We start from the raw sequence: 24,912 nt of genomic DNA, 5'->3' as shown, positions 1-24,912 counted from the left end.
TAGTCTTGCACATACTTTTACCACGATATCTTTAGGATAGAGTTCTAGAAGTGGGATTGCTGGCTCAAAGTGTGAATGTGTATAATTCTGCTAGATATTGAGACTCTTTTTACTTCTGCAGTACAGATGGAAGAACAGACTGAGACAGCTGCTCAAGGTCACCTTACCAGTCACTGACAAGTCTGGGGTTTAAACTTAGATGTAACGGGTCTCCACAGACTCTGTAGGTCACGGGAAGAGGATTTGCAAGGTGGGAGAGGCAAAGGAAGAATTTTGCATTTGGAAGTCACATTCACTGAATCACATATTCTCACGCTTCCAACTCCCAGCGCACCAGTTCTTCCTTATCAGAACCTCTAGTCCTCTGAGCTCTCATACTTTCTCTCATTCATCACTTTCCTCCTCATCCGGTAACTGAGGTATCACTGCCGCCACTGGTAATCTGGGCCAGTAAACCCGGAAGGTGTGTGCAGGGCTTTGCGCATGCCGAGCCACTACGCGCAGATTGGAGCCGCTCGGAGGCAGGACCAGAGTGACGTCCTAACGGCGCGCCGCTCCCTGGCGTCCTAGCAAGGTCGCTTTGCAGTGCAAGTGCGCGCGTAAGTGACAAGACCCTGGTTCGGGGGCGCGCCGTATCCTGCTGCCTTGGTATCAGTGGCGACATGTCAGGGTATACGTCCGACGAGAAATTGCGGCTGCAGCAGCTGCGAGAGCTGAGAAGGCGATGGCTGAAGGATCAGGAGCTGAGCCCCCGGGAACCGGTGCTGCCCCCGCGGAGGATGTGGCCTATGGAGCAATTCTGGAATAAGTTTTTGCAGGACGGGGCCTCCTGGAAGAACGTGGTGAGTGACGGCCCTCCCCCACTCCCACCCTGACTCCCGCCCCGTCGCGGACCCCGGCCTGGCTGCTGGGACGCCTGCTCACTGTAGCCACATTAGGGACTGACTCGCTCCACCCCCGAAAGTTCCGGTAGTTCCCCAAGGGAGAATCAGATTCTACCGAGACTTAGGTTTAGCTGGGACGCTCACTGGTCCCAGGAATCATAGGCTGGGAGTCGGGAGTCAGGAGTCAGAGTCCGGAGCTTGTATGGCTTCGGGATGGTCTTGTCCTTTGGCTGTCAAATGTGATGAGAAGGAGGCGAATCTTCGCCTGGGTTTTACAGGACACTGCAGGCTTGCTTCTCTCTTGACTGTGGAGACCTTCCCTCAGAATGATGGCCAAGGATTCACTAGAGCTAAAATTCAATGATTTTAGTATTTGAAGACACTTGTCTGATTTTTGAGGTTGAGATTATAGAGACCAACTAACTCTGCACTCGACTACCAGAAGGCACAATGAGCCTCTAGCTGGTAATACAGCTCTATGTAATGACCATTAAAGAAGGGGTCCTATTGGTATGCTGAGTGAGTCATATTCAAAAGCCCCCTTTCTTAACCGCTACTACGTACGTTGAACACACGCTTTCATTTAAGAATGCCATTCCTGGACTTTGCAGAAAGTCACTCACTCAAGTGCTATCTTTATTTTCAGGGTCTCCTGACATTTTCTTGAGGTCGTTAATTAAATCACATCAATTATGAATGATGAATGCTGTATCTCAGAATTCCTTGCAACTTTGGCTAATAATAATGGTAATAATATAAGGAACACTTCGGTGCTTACTTTGTGCCTGGCACTTTGCTGAGGGTTTTACACGTGTTACTTTATTTATTTTTTTACTTCCATAAGGTAGAAACCATCCCTAATCCTCGTTTTAAATATGTGGAAACGGAGACCTGCAGGAATTCAGTGATTTACCTGTGGTCCCAGGGCTAGGAATTGAAGAAGTTCACTTTGAAATCCATGTGTATTTTATTGTGCTACAAAGTCTGGTGCAAATTTTTCTAAGAAAGTGGTATTAGATACTTATTTATGATGGTAAAATTAAACTCTAATTGAACTCTCCTCTCTTCTCACCCTTTGTATCTCTGGCATTACTTAACTGATTTGGCAGCCACTGGTTTAAAGTTGACATCCCACCCGTCAGCCAGTGATGTAAGGAAGTAAATAATCATTTGTTGAAATCTGTCTTACCTTACTTTGAGTTAACTTTTTCTTTCATAATCATATCTGTTACAACACTTAGAATCTAGATTGTCTTTTCCCTGACAGGATAGGTCTGTTTCAGTCAAATTGGCTGCCATGGAAAAGTTCCATTTTTAGATGTCTTTTGCCTTTCTTTTTAAAAATACTGTGTCTGAAGGCACCTCAAAGTGAGCTTGGAACACCCTTATCCCAGTATGTAAAACATTCTTTTTCCAGCATTAGTGCACTTAAGGTTGTCTGCCCTACAGGTAGAATGATACAAGTGGTGTTTATTATGGATATCTGAAATTGATAAATTAGGGAAATGACTTTACCTGAAAATTCTGTAGTTCTGATTACTCTGGTTAAATTGATTAGAATTATTTCATTATTTATGCCATGTTTTATCTTAAACAAACTTATAATAAGGATATTTTTAGAAGTCTTTTAAAAAACATATTTATAAATACAGTACTATAGTTTTGCAAAATGCTGCTTCTCTTAAGCCTCCTTTGCTTTGAACTCTGTAGGTGTCACCTAGCAGGCACTATGTTTAGTAAAAATATTCGGTGTACAGACTATATGGAAATACGTAGCATTTAGAGATTTTACAATAATCGTGATTTTTTATATCACTGATGCTTTTTTTTTCTGCCACAAATGTATAAAAAATAAGATATCTATTTTGTGTATGTTTTTTTTCCCCCAGATCTATAAGACGTACCGACACAGTATCTTTGCTTTTACTCATGTACTGATCCCTTTCTGGATTATTCATTATTATCTGAAATATCATGTGAATGTAAGTGTGCTTTAAGTATGTATTTTTCAGAATTTATTTTTAATATTGTACAAAATTATTTCCTATGTGGCAATGCCTTACCCGGCTCTACTTAGTGGAAATAATCTGCCACTTATAACTGATTTTGAATTACTTTGAATCCTTTTAGGTAAAAGGTTTAATGAAACTTAGGTAATGTATGGTTTTTCAAAAAGTTGATCTTTATATTAGTTGTTTACAACTTGAATTGCATTTCCTTATGAAACAATGTTTAAATGATCAGAAATGTAGTTGACCTAATACTACTGGTGCAAACTCAGCATCCTGAGTTGGAAGGGAGAAAATAATTTCTGCTCCTTTTTTTTGAGCACAGATCTGGTATAAGATAAAATTCACAATAGATAAAGGTTATCTTTGTCATCATTTCCTTTTCCTTTGCTCTGTCTGGTTTTTCACAACTTACTTTCTTTAGAATTCAGCATGTCCAAAAGCTTGAATTTTTTTCACTGAAAGATCTTGCATTGAATTGAGTCTGTTGCCATATTTTAAAGGCTAGGGATACCCTGGTGTAGGGTGTTAAATCCCAGGCAGGATGAGGAAGGAGTGCATTTTGGGGAGTGGCATGGAAGGGGGAGTGTTGGTAGTTGCCCAGCATGGAGTTTTGTAACCCAAAGAGTGAGGAGGGCATTCTTGTACCCAGTGAGGAGGCTTAAATCCTGAGTGGGTTGCTGAGTGGGTAAGGGGGCAGGGAATTGGTGAGTGTACCTGTTTGGAGGGCAGCAGTGTCAGCAACCTGGTGTAGGATATTGGAACCTGAGTGAGGGGAGGAAGACATCAGGAAGGAGTGTGGTTTGGGGCAGTGATGGAGTTGGCAACCCAAAGTAAAGTATCAGAAACCGAATGAGGTGAGGAGGTTATTTATACTGGAGTGTGGTGGTGGAGATGACAGGAGATTGGTTATATACAGGAAGGTTGATCAAATGAGAACATATGTTGATGATACTGGAACCCTGAATTCTCATTGTCAGAAAAGGGAGTTATGCATATGGAATACAGGGAGAAAACCTTGTGGTACTGGAATGGAATTGGAAGTATTGGTGTGACTCATGATTTTTAGTATGTATTGATAAATATAGAAATAAATATAGCTGTAAATGCAGATTTACCTAGCTCTGTCCATTGATAGGGCCTGTGAGCATTGCTACCCCATGGTATCAATAACTAGCACATCTAGCAGCTGGGCTTACTTTCTAAATATAGTTTTCCACTGAAAGGATCCAGAGCTCCTTGGAGAAATGGCTGATTCCAGGGCCGGGGCAGGGAAAGTACAAGATGAGCTTGTGCCAGAAAGTAAAGAAGTGTGTTCAAAGAATGATGGAGATGAATCAAAAGGACAGAGTCAGCTTGAAAAGACTCCCACTGGAACAAATTTGAGCAGCAAAATAAATGATAGTAATAGATGAGAGCCAGCTGGATAAATAAAACGCAAATCCATGAGTCCATGCTCATATAAATTAATTAATAAATGGACAGAAGAGAAAGCTTTTTTTTTTGTACAGTAGAGTAAATAAGAAATGGACAAAAAAAGTCACCATTTGAGAATCATCATAGTAATATTTTATTCAGCCAGGGAACATCAAAAGGTGCTAACATTAATCCCCAAATTCCTACCTTCAACATACTTATTTGTTACAAAGAGTAACTTTGTAATGGAGGAAACCTGGCAGACATCATCTTAATCAAGAAATCTAAATTACATTACCAATAATGGGACAGACTGAAATTGTGTACTACTTGATAGGATGCAATAAGAAGAAAACAATATGTTTTGCGTGTTCCTGCCAAAAATGTATAAGCTGAATCTAATTGATGGACTTTTCTGCATAATAATTGGCTTGTTACCTTCAAAAATGTCAAGATCATGAAAGTTAAAGAACCATGGAAGATTTGTTCCAGATTGAAGAAGACTAAAGGGACTTGTCAACTAAATGTGAACTTGATTCATGGGCACAATCTGCTTCGTCAAAAAAAAAAAAAGAGATGGCATTGGCAGTCAGAACTTTAAACAGCCTACACGATGGATGGAGAACTGGTTATATAAGGGGGGATTTTTTGATAACTCCAAACAGTTATGGAGACAAGTGATAAAATTTGAATGGGTTCTTCAGACTAGATAGAAGGTATTAATATATCAATGTTAATTTTCTGATCCTGATGGCTGTATTGTGATTATTTTAAGAATATTGTCCTTATTTGTAGGAAGTACACACTAAAGTAATAAACCAGTCAGCAATTCACTATGAAGTGATTCAGTAAAAAAAAAAGTTTGGGACTGCGTAACAAATTGTAGCTAATCCAGTTGAGGTTTGCTTTCCTGTAGCCTGATGAAAGGAGAGTGAAACAAATAAGTGGGGTTCTCAGAAAATTCACTCTTATGTCACGTGTTCTCTGTTGACTGTGTGGGTTCTTTAAATTTCTGATTGCTGACAACACCTTTGTTTTCTTCACTAAGATTACCTCTGTTGATCGTCAACTATGGAATGCCTAGTATGTCTTCCTTTATTGCTGTGGAAAGAATATATAAGATGAAATTCCTGACTTCAAGGAGTTTATAATAAAGTTGGAAGATAGGTATGATTTGGGTAAAAGTATGGAGGAGAAAATCTGTTCCAGTTAGAAAAACAAGGAGTTAGTAGTTAGCATGGTCTTGTTTACCGAAGATAGGATTGCCTGGAACTGCGAGTCTCTTGGCTTAGTAGGGTGGAACCAATAAATGGAAGGTCCTGAAAGCTAGGCAGAGGAGGTTGAACTTTACGTGGTAGGCAGTGGGAAGCTTTCCATTTTTAAATAGGAGAGTGAGTTGATAAAGTGATATATTTAAACATAAAAAACCTTGATATGTAGGGTGAATTGGAGGGAGGAAAGTATTGACATCAGGCAAATCAGCTGGAGGCTATTGCAGTTTAGTAGATATTAGTTGATGAGAATCTGGTTAGGGCAGAGATAACAGGAATGAAAAAGTAAAGTGAAGCCAGAAGATACTTTTTCAGGTAGAAATAACTCAAATGAAGTTGAGTTTTATTTTTAAGTATTTATAGGACATATTAATGACCCTAAAAAGGAAAATCTTTTTAAACTTAAAAATCATACATCTAAATCAATTACACATTTTAACTAGAATCCTAAAACTAATCTTTTAGAATCTCTAATAGCCTGATTATCTTAAACATTACAGATACTCTATATCAGAATATATGGATTGTCCCAGTGTTTTCAGAACTTACTAAATTTGACATTCATCTGTTTATACCCTGGGTTAATTTATCTTGTCATATCTGTATTTAACTAAATATTTCTAGGATTAAAAAAACACTTATCTCCTAAGAGAAGAAAATTTAACAAGCTGAAGTTACTGGGTTGACAATTCAAGACATTAATATGGCTGCTTACCTGAGGGATTCATACTTCTAGGTGATTTTTCCTGAGCCACAGATGAACGTAGTTAAAGGTTTTATGTCAGTAGATGTCCCAAAGCCTCTCTTTTACCTTATTCTTTGTCTTGGTTTGATTAGGCCTGCATCCTCTACTGTTGCACCCAGTTCACTTCAGCTAACACCTTTATGCTTAATTGAATTTAACATTCTCTCTGAAGACATTTCAGTATCTTCTTGCCTCTGGCCAGTTTTTAGAGACATTTGAATGTCCTCACATTGTATTCTGAGTTTCTCTCCTGCTTTTGGCTCCAATTTGCCTGAGTCTTAAATCATGCCAATAATCTTTTAAATTTTTTGGTGTGGTATCTTGTACAGATGTGTATGCTTAATAAGTACATTTATTTAGCACCTCCTATGTGCAAGGCACTGTTCTTAACACAGGGGTATAGCACTGAACAAGGCAGATTGAGTTCCTGTCTTCGTGAAATGTTTAGGGAGACTGGCAATAAGCAGATAAGCAGAGAGGTATATAATGTTATAGGAGGTGATAAGTCTATGGAAGAAAAACTAAGGGTAAAAGACTAGAGAGTGACAGGAACTGCTATTTTTATTAAGCTTCTTTGAGGAAGTGCTATTTGAAAAACACAAATGAAATGAGGATCTGGACCAAGCAAGTATTTAGGAGAAGAGCATTTCACGTAGAGGAATCATTAAGCATAAGGGCTCTGAGGCACAAGCAGGCCTAACTGATTGCATTAATACAAAGAAGCCACTGCAGCTACAGTTCAGAGAGAGAGAGAGAGAGAGAGAGAGAGAGAGAGAGAGAGAGAGAGGATCAGAGAGGTAGCCAAGGGCCAGATCGTTTCTTAGAGATCACAGCAAGGACTTTGGCTTTTTTTTTTGGAAGCATTATGAAACTTTGCGCAGAGGAGTAACAGGAGTGATGCATCTTAAAAAAATCACTCTACTCTGCCTGCAGTGTGGAGAATAGACTTTAGGGAGGGCATGAGCGGAAGCTGGGAGACTAGTAGGTGAAAAAATGATAAAGGCTTGGACAAGGGTAGTAGTACTAGAGGTGGTGAGAAGCAGTTAGATTCAGGATAAAATCTCCTCCTGCTGAGGAGTCAGGGTTTTGGGCCTTCGTAACTAGGAGAGTGAAAATGCCATTTACAGAGATAGGGAACAGTTTGGCACTGAGGGACATTAAGTGTTGGACCTGATTAAGTTTGCAATGCCTGTTTGATCAAGTAGAGATCTTGAGTAAATAATAGGATGTATGAGTCTGGAGCTTAGTGAAAGTTTGGGGCTTAAGTTAAAAATTTGGGATATGAGAAAAAAACAGGAAAAAAAATGATGCCAGCGTTTCTACTGAAAAAAAAAATCGGGATATGATCTATTTTATTTTAGAAGAAACTCTAAAACTATAATTAACAGAGCATTACTTTTATTGCAGACAAAACCATATGCCATCGTTGAAAGGAAGCCCAGAATATTCCCAGTAAGTCTTAAAACATCTCTGGTTTTTCTTCTGTTTATTATATTTCTCTTTCCTTTCCCAAGTGATCATTAGACTAAAATTTTCCTTTCTTCTCACTGAAAGTTTAAGTGCCTGTTTTGTATATTCTTAAAAAAAAAAAAAGAGGAGGAAATAATGTGAGGTAGCAATTACAGTTGAACCTGGGATGTGGGCACATTTCTTTTCACCCTGGCTGTAAAGCTTGTGCGACCTTTGTAGTCCTAAAGTGAATTGAAGGTACGAACAGTTTTTCACTGGTGCCATTTCACGTAGGGTTAAGGACTTAGGGCACTAGCCTGAGCAGACACCTGAGCATTGTAACAGCAACTAAATTCCTCTGTTATTATTTCCAAACTATCATTTCCTATGGCAGTTTGACCGTAACGTCTCCATCTGTGAATTTATAATCTGTCAATGTGTGCTTTAAATTTTATGTTATGAATATGTAGGCTATTATCCTAATTTAAAATAAGTCTTCATCATTAAAAGATTACTTATTAGTCCGTTGGTATCTTACTAGCTGTTTGTGAGGTTATTGTTTAGCAGAGTCAAATACATGTTATGTTCTTGTTCCATTTCTAGTCACAGATAATGAACTACCATCAAGCTCTAAGTTATATAATTTTAGAAAACAAAACTTGATGTAGATTCTTGCTTCTATCAAATGACATGGTCACAGTAATCCACTGACGACTGCAACAGAAGGGAAGTTTAGGGAGAACTACCAAAATTGGCTAACTCTTCCAATTGGAATTCTGCTTTAGGAAATAGTAGGGGATTTCTTCTGTATTTCATTGTGTATAATTGATGTGTGTCAGGGCCTAGGTAGGCTCAATTATCTTGTTGGTTTCAACAAGTTAGGTAATTTATTTATTCTTCCATTTATACATTTGTTTATTGTTTATTTTGACATTACTGTTCAAAGGAAAAGAAGGAGGACTCTCTTTAGAAGACCATATAGTGATTCCATAGCATCTCTCCTACTTCCGTATTTTTTGCCACTGTGGTTCTTTCCTGTTTCTGTACCATTGAGAAGCTGCCCCTTTGAAGACCTGAAGAATGCTCATCTGTACATACCTTAGAATAGGATAGACAGTAACAAACAAACCCCCAAATCTCAGTGGTTTAACAAAAGTTTATTTCCTATTGACATCACAGACTAGCATAGGTCAGACAATTATAGTGAGGCCATTGGGACTATGAGGCTCCAAGATCATAGGGAAAGAGAGGGCTGGATGTCTCAGGGGATGATTTTAAGGTCTAAGCTTGGAAGTAGCTTACATCACTTCTCTTCATGTCCTGTCGGCCAGAACTCATTCTCATGATCCCACATGTCTTTGTGCTTTTTTATGTTTCTCAGCCTCCCATACCTGGAGTCTCTGCCACAGTGTATCCTTCTAGTCAACAAATAGCTCTTTGCTTCCTTCTTCCCACACACGTAACACAAGTCCCTTTCCTAGGGAGAAACCCCAAGGTCCCATTACATCACTGCAACCTAAGATCTTCAGATGATGTATAGTAATATCCGTCAGGGTTATTCTTGGAGATTCTTCTCTTGGAGATTTGAGGATCAATGGCAAGTAAACTGTATCCCTTGCCTCCCAACCACGCCCATTATTCAACGATGGAATTTGGACAGCATAGCAGTCACTTGGCTCTGAAACCCCAGTGGTCAAACACTGTAAAGCCTCTTAACCCCTGTGTGTGGGAAGTTACTTGAACAGGAACTGATTTTGCTTCTGGAAGGAACACCTTTGTTCATTGTTCTTCCTGGCCCCTGGCTCAGTCTAGGGGGATTCTTTCTTTTCCATTATCAACCTAGACCACATCTAAAATGAGTACTGGGAAGTATGCCCTCCTTAGGGTTGTACAGCCTTTAAAATCTACCTTCTGCTCACAGAAGGTTGAGGGCCACAGGTTGTTTTAATCAGAAACAGTCATAGGCTTTTATTGTCTGTATGTTTGGTTTGACTATCTAGTTCTCACATTTGGCAGGCATGGAAAGAAAAATACTTGGTAGGAGTCTAATCTTTTTGCTTCTAGTCAGTCCCACATGCCAGTATCTGTGGTTTCTATACATTGTTGTCTCATTTCTTTGTCCTTATTCTACTGCCTCTCTCAACTCAGTTGAGAGGCAGCTATGTGGAAGCCACCAGAAACACACTCTAGTTCAAGGGCTACCTTTGTTTCAGTCTGATCTTTGCCACGGTGCTGGGTCCCTCTGTTTACTGAGTTTTATTGGGCTTCTGTTTCTCAGAATCTTTTCAGTGTTGTTACTGTTTAGAGATTCAGAAACAATCAATCTGATTTTCTAATATTGCAAGGTCCCGAATTTTTAGATTCTTATTTTTATTTCTCCTCTCAAATCAGCCACTTCTTACCTGAGCTTATGTTTCTTAAAATACATTACTAAGGCAGCCACTAGTAGTTAAACACATACTATAACGTTTTTTCAGGTACTTCTCCTAGAACCTCAAGTTCATTAGACAGTCTGCTTCTAAGTTATTAGTGCCTTTTGTTTCCATCTTATAGCCTCCAATGCCAGTGTCCTTGTAGCCCCACTGCTAAGCCAGTGCCATGTGGTTCAATTTTTATTACAGCAGCATTAGTACCACTTCAAGTTATTAATTTCTGTGTTAGGGTAATGCTAGCTGTGGTAACAAGTTTTCCCCCAAGTATATAATGGCTTAAACATAATACAAATTTATACAGTCCTGAGCCATACCAGGTCAAGGAATGGTAGGTGGTGATGGGGATAATTCTACTCTACTAAGTCAACTCATGGACTATCAGGCTGATGGAACCTGCTGTCTTAAACAGAGAGCTGAAATTAAAGCTAAGTACTTTGCCTAAGATTATACAGCTTGTCAGTGGAGGGTTCCAGGATTCACACTACTTGGTTCTGGCTTTAAAGTCCATGCCCATTCTGCCATACACACTGCATCTAGGTTTGGAAAGACACCCGAACCAGCTGCCCAAGGAAAGTTTGCATTCTGTTTCTAATATCCATTCTGAGCCAAACGGTAAACTGGTGACTGCCTAACACATTCAGTTGCTGGGAATACATTACCGCCTTATATTGAAGATGTTTACCTGCAGCTTTCTAGGGCTTCTATTTCTTGGGGCCAAGCAAATAAAGATTATCCTTTTATCACTTTGTAAAGACAACTTTCATGTCCTTTCTAGTCATTTTTGAGTGAAACTTTCCCTATTCTCTCCCTTACACCTTAAGATTTTGAATACTGGTTGCTCATCTTTAGACAGCTTCTATTTTGCCTCTGTCCCTTTAAAGTGTGAATGCCAGAAGTGAACTAGATTTTCCAGATGACCAAATAGAACTGACCAAACGGAACTATCACCTCTGCAGACAAGATTTTTCACTAATGCATCTTTGTTTTTCTAGGGTGATACAATTCTGGAAACTGGAGAAGTAATCCCACCAATGAAAGAATTTCCTGATCAACATCACTGAAGATTACTTTTAAAATTTCAAAGATGTTTGAGCCCAAGTTTGTTGCTACATTACCACACTTACTGAGTATATTTTCTGGAAAAGTAACTTTAATAAAGTTTACTCAGATGTGTGTTGTCTGTTTCTTCCCAAACTGTATGATTCCCTCTGTAGAATTTGAGACTCTATGACTTATCTAACAATAAGTAAAAACTGGACATGCTAAAAAAATGGTATGGGCAATCACCTACTTTTTCTGGCCATTTTTAATTTGGAAAACAGCATGTAGAAAATTATTTAGTCACATGATAGTTTTTTCTTAAACAGTACTTAATCTACTGTGATGTGAAGGTATACAATGTAATGAAATGTTGCAATAAACAAAAGAACAGAAGTTCCACACACTTTTAAAGCCTTTCTGAAGCATTTCAAAAGAAGTATTTTAGAAACTTTAGATTAAAAGGCCTAGATGTAGGTTGCTTTGTTATGTGGGAACATAAAAGACAAATCTCTAAGTATATGAAAAAGTAGCATATTAGTGGTTATTATAAAGGACGGTATACAAATATGAATTTCGAAGCATTTTATTAAAGATTTTACTTTAAATCGAGACACGTGTCAGATAAGCATGAGGTAAAGAATTGTATATGCATAGAATCAAATCCAGAGGAATTACAAATTTTCATTTATCCCGAAGATTTTGGGTATTTCTTCCTTAGCTGTCGTCGTGCAGCTACAGTTGATGCATAGATGACGTATCCCCAGGAGAGCAATACGACCGCGAGGAGCAACTAAGAAATGCAAGAGGAGGAGTAAAAGCAAAAACACGTGAGCGGCACTTCCTCCTCCCCCCCATCAAGTTGGTGGGAATTTTAGTGACAAACTCGTATAAATGTGGTTCCGGAAGCGAGTACACCAAGCCGCTCTTACGTAAGAAGCGGAAGAGCGTGTCCTCCCGGAAGAGGCGGAGTCGAGGTGAGGGAGTGAAAGGCTTAATTCAGCAATGGATTTTGGAGTTTCTGGGCGCTGAAAAAATAGCGGGCTTTCGCCCGCGGGCCTCAGGAGTCGACTCCGTGGAGCCCCTCCAGGCCCGGGACCTACCGCTGAATAAATCCGGTCCAGGGTGCGGCGACTCACTGGCTTCATGGTAAGGAGACGGCGGCGGTCCGCGGGCACGGGCGGAAGCCGCAGGCCCTAGAGTAACCTCCGGGGCGGTGGCGGCCGGGCGGTGGCGGCCATCTTTCAGCCGGGCGCGAGTGCCCGCCCACTCGCCTTCCGGTGCGTTTCCCCTCGGTTGGGCCGGCCTCTTCCGCCCGGAGCTGTGGGCGGTGTCACGTGACCCTGGGCCAAGCCCGCCTTTCGGGAAGGAGGTGAGAGAAACGAGAAAGTATGTTGGAAGTGTTTTTTGCCACTTAGAAGGATAGGCTTGACTCGTCAGCCGGTCTTCCTTCAGTTCCAGAGCAGTATTAATACGAGATAAGGTACCGTCGTGTGCATTTAAAAGTTTATTTGGAAAAATCCACGTTTTAAATGCTACGCCGACGTCTCGTGCTCAAAGAATTAATGTTTCCTCCCGGATCTGTTCCCACAATGTAGGTAGTTCGTGTATTCATCTTTGATGTAAACAAGAATACCACCCGCTTTTATATAACTGACGAATCGTTGTGGGAATCCCTGTTAATTGAGCTTTTCTTCAAGAAACAAGTCTTTGAGAACGCAATGGCTTGTTGATGTCAGTGATACTCTGAAGAAGAAATAACGTGGCATGAATTACTCGGCAGAATGTAGCTGCCAATCAACAAGTATTGAACGTTTGTATGCTTAGGACGGTAGCACGATCAAATATTAAACCGAAGGACAGAGTTTGGCACGCGGAGCCAAGTTCAGCCCTGGAATATTCGGGATACTCACATTTGAGGCGAAGAATGGGGCAGAGGGCCGCTTTAAGCACCAGACGTTATGTCTCTGTAATCTCAGCTGTCGCCTAAACAGAGTTTTAATGCAGATTTCGGAGAGTGGGGAAGGGTAAAAACGTTATCTGTTTTGGGAAGATTTCAAGGCCCTACTCTCTTAGGTTGAATCCCTGTTTATCCCTGTACTGGAGTTGATCTGTCTCTGAAAACTGTAGGCCTCTGATTTGGGTATTCCATTCGAATCCCGGTGTTGTTTCCTAACTCTGCAGCCGGAGGTAGTCCCTTAACCTCCGGGTAACTCAGTTCCTTTGTCTATACACCAGATACAGCTTTAGAAACTTCTCACAGTTTGGTGAGGTTTAAATGAGACCAAGCTAGTTATCGTGTCTTCCGGGTAAATTAGAAGCGAACTTTAAACTAGTGCCCCTGTAATCCCCAGAGATTAGTAGCAACCAGAGTGACGGTAAAATAGCGATTTCTGCCTCGGTGGGTCAGGCCTCTCTCATTCCAGGAGCGGAGGGGGTTGGGGGAAGGGCCGGGCTCGGGCCGAGCGCGCTAAGCCCCGCCTTCGGTGCCGGCGTCCTCTACCGCGCATGCGTTACGCAGGCGGGTGCTGTGTTTTGACTTGCTGGGGGTCGCGGAGTGGGTTTCGCTTTCTGCCACCGCTTTCTGCCACCACCCCCAAGCAACCATTGGTGATGAGCTCTTTACGTCGCAGGGGTCGCAGCAGCCGCCGGGGTCTCCGCTCTCTCGCGAGGAGGGTGAAGCGCCCCTGCCTACTCCCGCTCCTGAGGGCCGGCGGAGAAGTCGCCGGGTTCGCCTTCGCGGGTCTTGCCGTCACCGACCCAGCTTTCTGGGCCGTCGGGAGCTTGCCACGAGCTCCCCAGCCGGGCCTGCGCCGGTATCCTCCGAGGTGAGTGAGATCGGGAACAATGGGGCGCCGGGGTCGGAAGGGCTGGGCGATCTGGAGCTCCCGCCTGCAGCTAGGCCCAGGGTCGAGGGAGCTGCGGTCCGGGCCTGAGGCGCAGTGGCTGCCCGGCAGGCCGGCGTCCCGGCGGCTCCCAACGCGCACCTGTGGATCCGTGCCGGTGGGCGGGGGAGGGCTGCTTTCGGAGAAGCACTCCCGAGGGCGCCAGCCCAGCCGTGTACTGGAAGGAGATTGGTCTCCGGGGGAAAAAGCCGACACAAAACACAAAACGTTAGAGTCTGAGTCGTGGCATCGCCGCTGTCAGAGATGTGACCTTGGGCGGGCCCCTAACCTCTCTGAGTATGTCTGTAAAACGGGAGTAACGGTATTTTAGTTCGTTGCGATTATGTAAGGTACGCGGTTCTTATCTTAGATCCTGGCAGGTGGCAGTTCTCAACCAAAGGAAGTGACTGTCGCCGTGACTGTTAGAGTTTGTGCACTGTTTACACCCCGTGAGCCTGTGACTTCTTCATCCATCAAGTCAGCGCCGCTTTCCTCACGGGCTGCTGATTGGTAGACTGGAAGGGGGCAGTACTGAGATGAGGCAAATAGTGATTTGAGAGGAAAAGTGAATAGAATTTTTGGTAGGTAATTTTAAAGATTGTTTAAGATAAATTCAGAAAGAGTTACCGAAGATTTAAGTTAGTAGCGGTGAGGGTTGGGCTTTTTAGCTTGTTTTTAGTCAATGACTTTGAAAGCTACAGAGTCAGCCAAAGCAGTCATGCTTATCTGGAATGAGTGGCTTTAGAGGGGAATGGTTCCCAAGCAATTCTTTTTATTGCTGAAACTGGAATTAAAATCGTAGGGTCTGGTCAGTATTTAAGTTTTCTAGGGTCTGGTTAGTAGATACTATAACTTCTGTTTGATTTCTTGGAATTGGTGATTAGATTGCAGTTCAGAGACATACATGATTTCTTTAAGGTCACAAAAGATTGGGCCCAAATTGTTTTTAATATTTGGTATATTTCTAGTTCATCCACTTGTGAACCCTTTTTAGCCACTTTGCTTGGATATATTAAGTACAATATTGATATTAATATGAAAATTATTTAGTTGTTATAGACTGTCATCTTTCTGGGCATTTTATAATCAGTTATGGATGATGGAAATGATCAAAATTAACTTTATTTTCACATAACATAGGAAAACAATATTAAGTTCTTACAGCCCACCAAGCACTTTGCTACGGGTTTATGTGGAATATATCCCTTCACACAGGCACCTTTTCAGGTGGGTACTGTTACTCAGCCTGTTTTAGAATTGAGAAAATGTAAGATTTTGTGAAATAAAATAACTTCCTCAAGATCACGCCATTAGTAAGTGGTTTTGATTCTCAGCCCTGGCTCTACATTAGAATTAACATCACTCCGTCAGTGTAATCAGCCAGTGATTAAATTGTATATACGGTGATAATTTAAGGAATGCCGTAGAAGATGACTTTTATAGGAAATCTGGTTTTATTAAATATTTAATTCTGCAGAGCATTCCTACTTTGTATCCCTGTGCAGTTTTTTAAATGTCCGGTTTGTGGTCTAATTTAGATTCTAGCCTCCCGACTCTTTATCACCCTCCACCTGTCCACCCCGACCCCCATCCCTTTTCCCTAGATATGTATGCTCGTTGATTATCTGAAATTTCCCCCAACATGTGATATGGAGGGTTCTTATCCCTGTTAAAGCCAACACATTTGAAGATTTGGGGAAGGGAAGGTTTTGCTTAATTTATTCTAAAGATGGTAAACTTTATTTAGAATTTGGGAGGCAGTTAAGGAAAGGGGTTCAGAAGAACTGATTAACTTATCCCCTATGGGGAAATTAATTTGAAGTCCTAATTCCTAGAGTGCTGGGATAGAGAAACTTTTTTTTTTTTTTATTGCGGTGCGCGGGCCTCTCACTGTTGTGGCCTCTCCCGTTGCGGAGCACAGGCTCCGGACGCGCAGGCTCAGCAGCCATGGCTCACGGGCCTAGCCGCTCCACGGCATGTGGGATCTTCCCGGACCGGGGCACGAACCCGTGCCCCCTGCATCGGCAGGCGGACTCTCAACCACTGCGCCACCAGGGAAGCCCGGGATAGAGAAACTTTTACCACAGACTTCTTCTAGAACCTGAAGCACTAAATCTATCATCAGGTCCACCTTTACTACCTGACCCGGAACTCTCCCGCAGACCTCAAATCTTAAATCTGTCTGCTAGCCATCCCTGTTCTATGCCTTAATTTGTATTTTTGAAACAGTTTTGTTGAGATATAATTTATATTTCATCCATAAAGTTCACTTCTTTAAAATATAAAATACAGTGGTGTTTAGTGTATTTATGGAGTATATTTGTGCAACTCTAATTGAACATTTTCATCATCCTAGAAAGAAACCTCATACCCCTGCCCCCTGCAACCACCATTCTGCTTTCTATCCATTTGCCTATTCTGTAAATTTCCTATAAAATAGCATACAACATGTGATCTTTTGTGATTGATATTTTTTCATTTAGCATAATGAAAAAACTCATCCATGTTGTAGCATGTGTCAGTACTTTATTCCTTTTTATTGTCAAATATTCCATTGTATGGAGATTCCATATTCATCAGTTGATGGGTATTTGGGTTATTTCCACTTTTAAGCTCTTAGGACAAATACTGCTATGACTCTTCACTTACAAGTTTTTGTGTGGGCATGTTTTTGTTTCTCTTGCATGGATAGGTGTGGAGTTGCTGGGTCATGTGGTAATTCTACTTCATTTGAATTAGCAAATATTTTAATTTTAGTATTTAGTGATGATTTTGAAAGAGTAAATCCTTTATATGATGATTTATATTCATTGCTATTATTTGGTGTTTCCGATGAATACCATTCTTTGTACCGAAAGATATTCCTGTATAGAAATACAAAACAGGACTAATAATTTGTTCTTTTTTACCTACTATGGATGATGTTACTCATCATTCTTTAGACTGCTGCTGTCAATTTGGTTAACAGACTTATAAAACTAGGGAAGGGAGGACTAAAATTATAATTAGTTGAGATTTTGTTTTATTTGAACTTCAAGTTATTACCAAATAATTTTTTTTAATGAATGCATTCTGGGTTGTAATTTTTATGTGAACTGGAAATGTTTAGTAAACACTAAAATCTTGTATTCCAAAGAAACAAATTAAGATAAAATGTATTAACTTGAATTTCACCAGTCTTTTTTAAATTCTAGTTATCCCTTTTTTATATAGAAGAGCAAACTAAAGTCCAGAGTTAATGTGGATTTCTCCAGTTGATGGAGTTAGTTTTAGGTGAAACCTGGTCTTCAATCCAGATCTGATAATCTCTCCAGTGCCCTGTTCACTCTTCACTCCTTCCCCTAATGCACATGCACAGTCTCTTATCCTAATGGTTTTTATTATAAAGATTTTTTTTCTCCTGAGTAGGAGAATTTAAAAATATTAGAAGTAGGGGGAAATGCTGAGAAATTTATGTAATATTAAGGTTCCAGACTTTAAATATATTAGCAAAAATGCAATTAGTATTAATATATTTATAATTCTCTTCTATTTAAGAACAAAGGTAATTTTTCATTTCCACTCTAGAAACAGAGGACTGGAAGTATTTGGAACCCCCTGAAGAAACTTGTTCAGCGTTAATTGGTTTCCTATTAAGTTATAGCTCTGAGAAAGCTAAGATGCCCTAGATGAGCAAGTTTAATTTGAAGTCTATGGTGAAGTACTTACATTTTACAATAATATTGATAGGTTTTTATTGCGGGCTTTATTTGTTTTTGTTAGACCTAGGTATGGCCAGTGAGTTTCTTGCTTAGAAAATTGCAATTCTATTATTTGACTAGATAGCAGTTGACTCATGATGGGACTTTCTGTGATGGTGGAGAAAGATCAGTAATAGGCCCAGGAAAACATAAAGGAAGAAACTAATATATAACATCTATAAAATGATTAGTATAGAAAGCATCTAAAGAGGGATTTCTAAGATAACAAGGCCAAAATGTAATGCAACTAGATTTCAGCTCTGGAAAATTCATTTTGTAAGTTATGGGTCTATATAAACTGACAAATTTAAAGCAAACAGAACTAATCTTTAAGATTCTAGTGATCCTTGTGAGAAAAGGTAAGGAAGGAGGCTGAAAACATGATTTCAAGGTACTTAGTGACTGACTGGATTAAAAGGCAAAGAAAAGCTTCTTAGGGATGCTGAAAGGAGTCCGTGATGAACTGAATATAATAGTGTAGTAAGAATAGTGTAGTATATCAGTAGTGTAGTAATAATAACAGCAACTAACATTTACTCAGCAGTTGCTATAAGCCAGGCACTGCCCATGAGTGCTTTTATATTTTGTTATTTCATTTAATCTTCACTAACAGATCCTTTTTTCTGTGTGAAAGAATCTTCCACTAAAAACCACAGAATTGGTTCAAATAGGTGAACTTTCTGGTATGCAAATTTTCTCCCTAAAGCTATCTTTAAAGATACATGTATAATACTACAAACAAAACAATTGAGTAGTCCGTAGTGTTTGGGGCATATGTATGCAAGATATAAAACCATGTGTAGAAATAACTCCAACTGAGAATTATGATATTTTTGGTTTTTGTTTTCTAGAGAAGGATGGCAGGGGCGGCGGGGAAGCACATAAACGGACATTTAAAAAAATCTGGAAAAACCATGAGAAAATGTTAGCTGCTAACTCTGAGTGGAGGATACATGGGTACTTGCTATATTTTCTTTTGTACTTTTTTGTATATATCAAATTATTTTTTAAAAAAGAATAATAGGATATTATATAATATTTGAGAGCTTACTGTGGACCAGGCACTTTTTCTAAGGGCTTTTTTTTTTTTTTTTTTAAACGTCTTCACAAATCTTGTGAGGCAGGTTCAAGTATCAGTGAGCTACAGATGAAATTGAAGCATAAGGACGGTAACTAGTAACTAATCCATAGTCACACTGGTAATGTGGCAGCAGGATTCAAACCCAGGAAATCTGACTTTAGAGCTTGTGCTTTAAGTACTGTATTACTATGCTACACTGCCCTTTTATGTTACAAAGACAATAAACTACTTAACTATTTTTACCAAAGTATGTTTCACAGTCATTTGCATTTTTTTCAGATTTAGTCATTTCTTTTTTACCAGGTTACTGATGTATTTTTTTCCCTTTTACAGATAATGGCATCAGCCGCTAAGGAATTTAAAATGGACAACTTTTCACCTAAAGCTGGCACTAGCAAATTGCAACAGACAGTACCAGCTGATGCATCTCCTGATTCTAAGTGTCCTATATGCTTGGATAGATTTGATAATGTGTCTTACTTAGATCGCTGTTTACATAAGTTCTGTTTTCGCTGTGTACAGGAGTGGTCAAAAAACAAAGCTGAATGTCCACTATGTAAACAGCCCTTTGATTCTATTTTCCATTCTGTGAGGGCAGAAGACGACTTCAAGGAGTATGTCCTAAGGCCTTCATACAATGGTTCTTTTGCTACCCCTGATGTTCGACGATTCCGCTATCGTACAACTATGACAAGGGAACGAAGTGCTTCTATTTATTCACCTAATAGTACCATGAATAGAAGAACAACAACTCCACCAGATAGTGGAGTAATATTTGAAGGGTTAGGCATTTCAGCAAGACCTAGAGATGGTGAAATTCCTCCATTTATGAGACAGATTGCAATACGGAGGCCAGCTACTGCAGATGAAAGATCTTTGCGGAAAATTCAAGAACAGGATATTATTAATTTTAGGCGAACTCTCTATCGTGCTGGTGCTCGAGTTAGAAATATTGAAGATGGTGGCCGCTATAGGGATATTTCAGCTGAATTTTTCCGTAGAAATCCAGCTTGCCTTCACAGATTAGTCCCCTGGTTAAAACGTGAACTCACAGTTCTGTTTGGAGCTCATGGATCATTAGTGAATATTGTCCAGCATATCATCATGAGTAATGTTACTCGCTATGACTTGGAGAGTCAGGCATTTGTGTCTGATTTAAGGCCATTTTTACTTAATCGGACTGAGCATTTTATACACGAATTTATCAGTTTTGCCCGATCTCCATTTAACATGGCAGCCTTTGACCAGCATGCAAATTATGATTGTCCTGCTCCTTCATATGAAGAAGGTAGCCATTCTGATTCTTCGGTCATAACAATATCTCCCGATGAAGCAGAGACCCAAGAGCTGGACGTTAATGTAGCTACTGTTAGTCAGGCACCATGGGATGATGAAACTCCAGGGCCATCTTATTCAAGCTCAGAGCAGGTACATGCTGCCATGTCTTCCCTTTTAAATACTTCCGACAGTTCAGATGAAGAACTTGTAACAGGAAGAGCCACATCTCAGATGCAAGCAGTACAAACCAATGATGACATAAATAATGACAGTGATTCTTCTTCAGATAATTGTGTCATTGTTGGGTTTGTTAAACCACTAGCTGAGAGGACCCCAGAACTTGTTGAACTGTCCTCTGATTCTGAGGAGTTAGGTTCCTACGAGAAAATGGAGACCGTGAAGGCGCAAGAACAAGAGCAGTCTTACAGTTCTGGTGATAGTGATGTTAGTAGATGTTCATCTCCACACTCTCTCCTTGGAAAGGATGAACAAATAAATAAAGGTCATTGTGATTCTGGTACAAGAATCAAATCAAAGAAGGAAGAGAAACAGTCTGTATCATTGTCCTCTCCCAGAGACCTGAGCTCATCCATCAGAGGAGACAGAGTAAATTCCCCATATACCCGCAGACACAGAAGGAGGGGAAGATCCAGAAGTTCAGATTCATGTTCCCAGAGTAGGAGTGGGCATGATCAGAAGAATCATAGGAAGCATCATGGGAAGAAAAGAATGAAAAGCAGACGATCCAGAAGCAGGGAGAGTAGCAGACCCAGAGGTAGAAGAGACAAAAAGAGATCAAGAACTAGAGATAGCAGTTGGTCAAGAAGAAGCCAAACTCTATCTCTAAGTAGTGAAAGCACAAGCAGATCAAGATCTCGTAGCAGTGATCGTGGTAAAAGAAGGTCACGGAGCAGAAATCGAGATCGTTACTATTTAAGAAATAATTATGGAAGCAGATACAAGTGGGAGTATACTTACTATAGTAGAAACAAGGACAGGGATGGCTATGAATCATCTTACAGGAGGAGGACTCTGTCCAGAGCTCATTATTCCAGACAATCTTCAAGTCCAGAATTTAGAATTCAGTCTTTTTCTGAAAGAACAAATGCTAGAAAAAAAAATAACCACAGTGAAAGGAAATATTACTACTATGAAAGGCATAGATCAAGGAGCCTATCTAGTACTAGATCAAAGACTGCATCTACAGGGCCTGACCGGGTGAGAAATGAAAAGCCTGGTGGGAAACGAAAATACAAAACACGGCATTTGGAGGGTTCTAACGATGTGGCTCAACCATCTCGGGAATTTGCTTCTAAAGTAAAGGAAGGTCATTACTCAAAATCTTCATCAAAATTGGATGGAAGCTACAAAAATGAGAGTGACAGCTTTTCAGATAGCCGATCATCAGACAGAGAGACAAAGCACAAGAGAAGAAAAAGGACCCGGAGCCTAAGTGTAGAGATAGTTTATGAAGGGAAAGCTACCGATACAACTAGACACCATAAAAAGAAAAAGAAAAAACATAAGAGGAAGCATAAAAAACACCATGGTGATAATGCTTCACGTTCCCCAGTTGTGATTACCATTGACAGTGACAGTGATAAGGATTCTGAAGTAAAGGAGGATACAGAATGTGACCTTAGTGGTTCTCAAGACCCTCTACAAAACGAATTTTTGGTTCCTTCCTTGGGACCATTTGAAACTAAAGATGTAGTTACAATAGAAGATGAATTTGGTGTCCTGGGCAAGGAGTGTGACATTACCACACTTAATAACAACTTGAATAATGCCAACAAAACTGTAGATAATATTTCACCCCAGGCAGCTTCAATTGAACAGACTCTTGATGTAAGAGAAGAGAGCACCTTTGCCTCTGATTTGGAGAGCCAGCCCAGTAATGTCTCTTATCAAACTGAGTCATCAAGGCGATTGCCATCTCCACGGATATCATTAATGTCAGTGTCTCTTGGTAGAGACCATGATATGTCTTAAAACTGCCAAAGCGTCTCATTGAGAATTCTGGTGGTATAAAAAGAAAAAAAAAAAAAGAACAATGTCATCTACTGCAGTCTGTTTAAAGATGACACTTGGTGAAAAAACTCTTTTCCCCCTTAAAAATATTTTGTGTAGGGCTTCCCTGGTGGCACAGTGGTTGAGAGTTCGCCTGCCGATGCAGGGGACATGGGTTCGTGTCCTGGTCTGGGAAGATCCCACATGCCGCGGAGTGGCTGGGCCTGTGAGCCATGGCCGCTGAGCCTGCACGTCCGGAGCCTGTGCTCTGCAACGGGAGAGGCCATAACAGTGAGAGGCCCACGTACCGCAAAAAAAAAAAAAAAAAAATTTTGTGATTTTTTTTTTTTTGTGTGTGTGTGTTAAAAATTTGTAAAAATCATTATTTGTTCAAAAAATATGTATGTCCCACCCTCAGAGATATGCACTTTTAAGTGAAGAAAATGATATTGCTAGCAGTTTATTTAAAACTTGGGATCCTTTTTAAATAAAAAATATAAATTTTAGAAGTTATTTCATAAAGCCATATGGTATTGACATATTTTTAAAGTAGTCAATGAGTATTTTTGAATTTTTTTTTGAGAGTTATTCTGGAAATGTGTTATAAGCTAGGAGAATCCCTTTGGACAGTCTTTATTTTTCTTCTTAAAAATTTGTATGATTCAAACCATTTCTTCAGGTTAAATTGAGGAATTTTATCTGCACAGTTTATCTTGACATCTGCCAAAAGAAAACTTTAAATATTTCCTTTATATACTTGTTTATCTGGACTGCCAGTAAAGCAAATGTGTATTCAACAAAAGAAAAAATAAAACAGTAACACTTTAAAACAATCCAAAAATTTTCCTTTGCAGTATTGATTGTTTTTTAAATCAAATTATTTTAGTGGAGCTAAACTCTTGTATATAGTTAAGGATATCCTTGTGTTATAAATACTGAATTTCACAGTTTTAATGTGAACTACATTTAACCTCACAGTTTTAGTGATTATTTTAGTTCTTTAATCTGATTATGAAGAGTATCTTAATTTGCTGTCTTCAGCAAAATGCGGTTATGTAGTATGTAGCTTGCTAAAAACAAAATATCTCTTGCTTGACTTCTTTTATATTGGTAGTTCTTTTACACAAAGTGGCTGTGTTTGTTTATGTTTTCTTCTGGTTTAGAGATGATAAAAACTGCTGTACCTCTATAGCCTGATGTAGGATTGCCAGTGAACAGCAGAACTTGGATGAGATCTAAATTTAGTCGTCACTTTGCCTTGCTCCCATGTTCATTCATTGTTCAACAGAAATTGGAATGTCTGCTGTGTGTGGCAGGTTTTTAGGGATTCAGTGACAGAACAAAGCAGGTATGCTCCCTTTCCTCATGGGAGATATATATATATATATATATATATATATATATATAAACATTACAAACTATAAGCTCTCTGGAGACAAAGTATAATTTCCTGTAAGAGCATACAGTGGGGGCCTAATCTCAGGTGGAAGTAGTGGTTGAACTGAAATCCAGAGAACAAGTAGATATTAACTAGGAGTAGAGTTGTCAGCAAAGGGGATGTGCAGAGATCCAAAGGCAGAAAGGGAGTCTGGCATATTCTAAGGACTAAAAGAAGCAGGCTTAGCTAAAGGACAGAGAGTGAGGGACCAAGCTTTGTAGGCCCCGCTAAGAGTTTGTGTTTATCCTAAGGGCAGTAGGAAACTGGTTTATAAAGTAATGAGAATCTAAAGTTGACACAATTTTAGTAAGCCCAGATGTTGAGACATTGTGGGATGATTATAGCTGATCAAAGAATATACTTTGAAATTATGAAATGACTGTAGTTTTTCTTAAGTATTAAAAATGTAAGAATGCTGTTGTATTCCACATTCTGCTTTTGCATGATATTTTAGTGAATACCCATCTTAATACATGGCACCATCACATCATCCTCTTAGGTGTTCAAGCCAAAAATTTCCAAGTCTTTGATTCTTCGTTCTCCTTCAGCCCTCTCATCCAGTCACTAAATCTTGGTCACTAGATATTTTTCTAATATTTCTAATGTGTCTGTACCATCATCCAGTCTAGGCAGCCGTGATCTCTCACCTGTACTACCATAATGGGTCTGCCTGCATCCACTGTTTACCTCCATCCATTCTTGATGTAGCTTTCAAAAGACCTTTAAAAACATTTTTTCCCCCTTTCATTCTACTTAAAATCCTTCAGTAGCTTCCTATTATTCTTAGGATATTTATTAAAAGGAAACAAAAGTCCAACATAATATGGATTACAGATCTCTGCTTAATTAGACTCTAGTCCATCTTTAGATTTTCTCTCACTTCATTTGTGCTCTGGCCACACTAGCCAGCTTCAGGTCTGTGGAGGTGCTGCTCCCTACTAATTCAGAGCCTTCATGCATAGCATTTTTCTTCTGCTGGGAACTGAATTCTCTGGCTAAACTAGGTTAATGTTAAAGTGTGCCCCTCCACTCCATTAATTCCTCTCAGTTACTTCCTCTTAACAACCCTGGACTCCTTTAGGGTATGCATCACAAGTTGCAGTTGATTACTAATGTCTTCTCTCTCACCAGTCTGAAAGTTCTTTGGCAACTGTGTGTGTTCTGCTATATCCCTTCTCTATTTTCTTTCACATAGGATATGCTTAAAGCGCTTATTGGGTGGATGTATAGGTGCTA

At 39.9% G+C, this 24,912-nt stretch overlaps 3 protein-coding genes across 8 annotated transcripts; 2 read left to right on the top strand and 1 right to left on the bottom strand.

Annotated features, from left to right (window-relative positions):
- Window positions 1-526: 526 nt before the first annotated feature.
- On the top strand, window positions 527-11,375 carry NDUFB6 (NADH:ubiquinone oxidoreductase subunit B6). 2 transcript variants are annotated; one of them, XM_067744570.1, is made up of 4 exons: window positions 534-842; window positions 2,774-2,866; window positions 7,733-7,777; window positions 11,199-11,375. In XM_067744570.1, exons 1-4 carry the CDS (start codon window positions 663-665, stop codon window positions 11,265-11,267), a joined length of 387 nt encoding a protein of 128 aa, XP_067600671.1. In that variant the 5' UTR covers window positions 534-662; the 3' UTR covers window positions 11,268-11,375. The 2 variants fall into 2 exon arrangements, with proteins under 2 accessions (XP_067600672.1, XP_067600671.1); XM_067744571.1 differs by lacking the exon at window positions 2,774-2,866 and having other exon boundaries at window positions 527-842.
- A 439-nt stretch (window positions 11,376-11,814) lies between these two features.
- SMIM27 (small integral membrane protein 27) lies at window positions 11,815-13,683 on the bottom strand. 3 transcript variants are annotated; one of them, XR_010945060.1, is made up of 3 exons: window positions 13,158-13,683; window positions 12,348-12,990; window positions 11,815-12,037 (listed from the first exon to the last, which is right to left on the bottom strand). XR_010945060.1 is itself a non-coding variant. In XM_067744572.1 (2 exons), the coding sequence occupies exons 1-2, from the start codon at window positions 12,390-12,392 to the stop codon at window positions 11,933-11,935; spliced, it is 150 nt and encodes a 49-aa protein (XP_067600673.1). In that variant the 5' UTR covers window positions 12,393-12,613; the 3' UTR covers window positions 11,815-11,932. The 3 variants fall into 3 exon arrangements, 1 of the variants encoding a protein (XP_067600673.1); XR_010945061.1 differs by having other exon boundaries at window positions 12,348-12,602; window positions 13,158-13,172; XM_067744572.1 differs by lacking the exon at window positions 13,158-13,683 and having other exon boundaries at window positions 12,348-12,613.
- On the top strand, window positions 12,089-23,079 carry TOPORS (TOP1 binding arginine/serine rich protein, E3 ubiquitin ligase). Of its 3 annotated transcripts, none has more exons than XM_067744567.1 (3): window positions 12,089-12,393; window positions 13,878-14,072; window positions 19,284-23,079. In XM_067744567.1, the coding sequence occupies exons 1-3, from the start codon at window positions 12,391-12,393 to the stop codon at window positions 22,218-22,220; spliced, it is 3,135 nt and encodes a 1,044-aa protein (XP_067600668.1). In that variant the 5' UTR covers window positions 12,089-12,390; the 3' UTR covers window positions 22,221-23,079. The 3 variants fall into 3 exon arrangements, with proteins under 3 accessions (XP_067600668.1, XP_067600669.1, XP_067600670.1); XM_067744568.1 differs by lacking the exon at window positions 12,089-12,393 and adding an exon at window positions 13,083-13,271; XM_067744569.1 differs by lacking the exon at window positions 12,089-12,393 and adding an exon at window positions 18,721-18,826.
- The last annotated feature ends 1,833 nt before the right edge of the window (window positions 23,080-24,912 follow it).

The sequence above is a fragment of the Pseudorca crassidens genome, chromosome 7 (assembly GCF_039906515.1).
Source record: "Pseudorca crassidens isolate mPseCra1 chromosome 7, mPseCra1.hap1, whole genome shotgun sequence".
In the NCBI taxonomy this organism is placed as follows: domain Eukaryota; kingdom Metazoa; phylum Chordata; class Mammalia; order Artiodactyla; family Delphinidae; genus Pseudorca; species Pseudorca crassidens.
The sequence above is the reverse complement of the archived record's forward strand: the minus strand, read 5'-3'. Positions and strand labels throughout refer to the sequence as shown.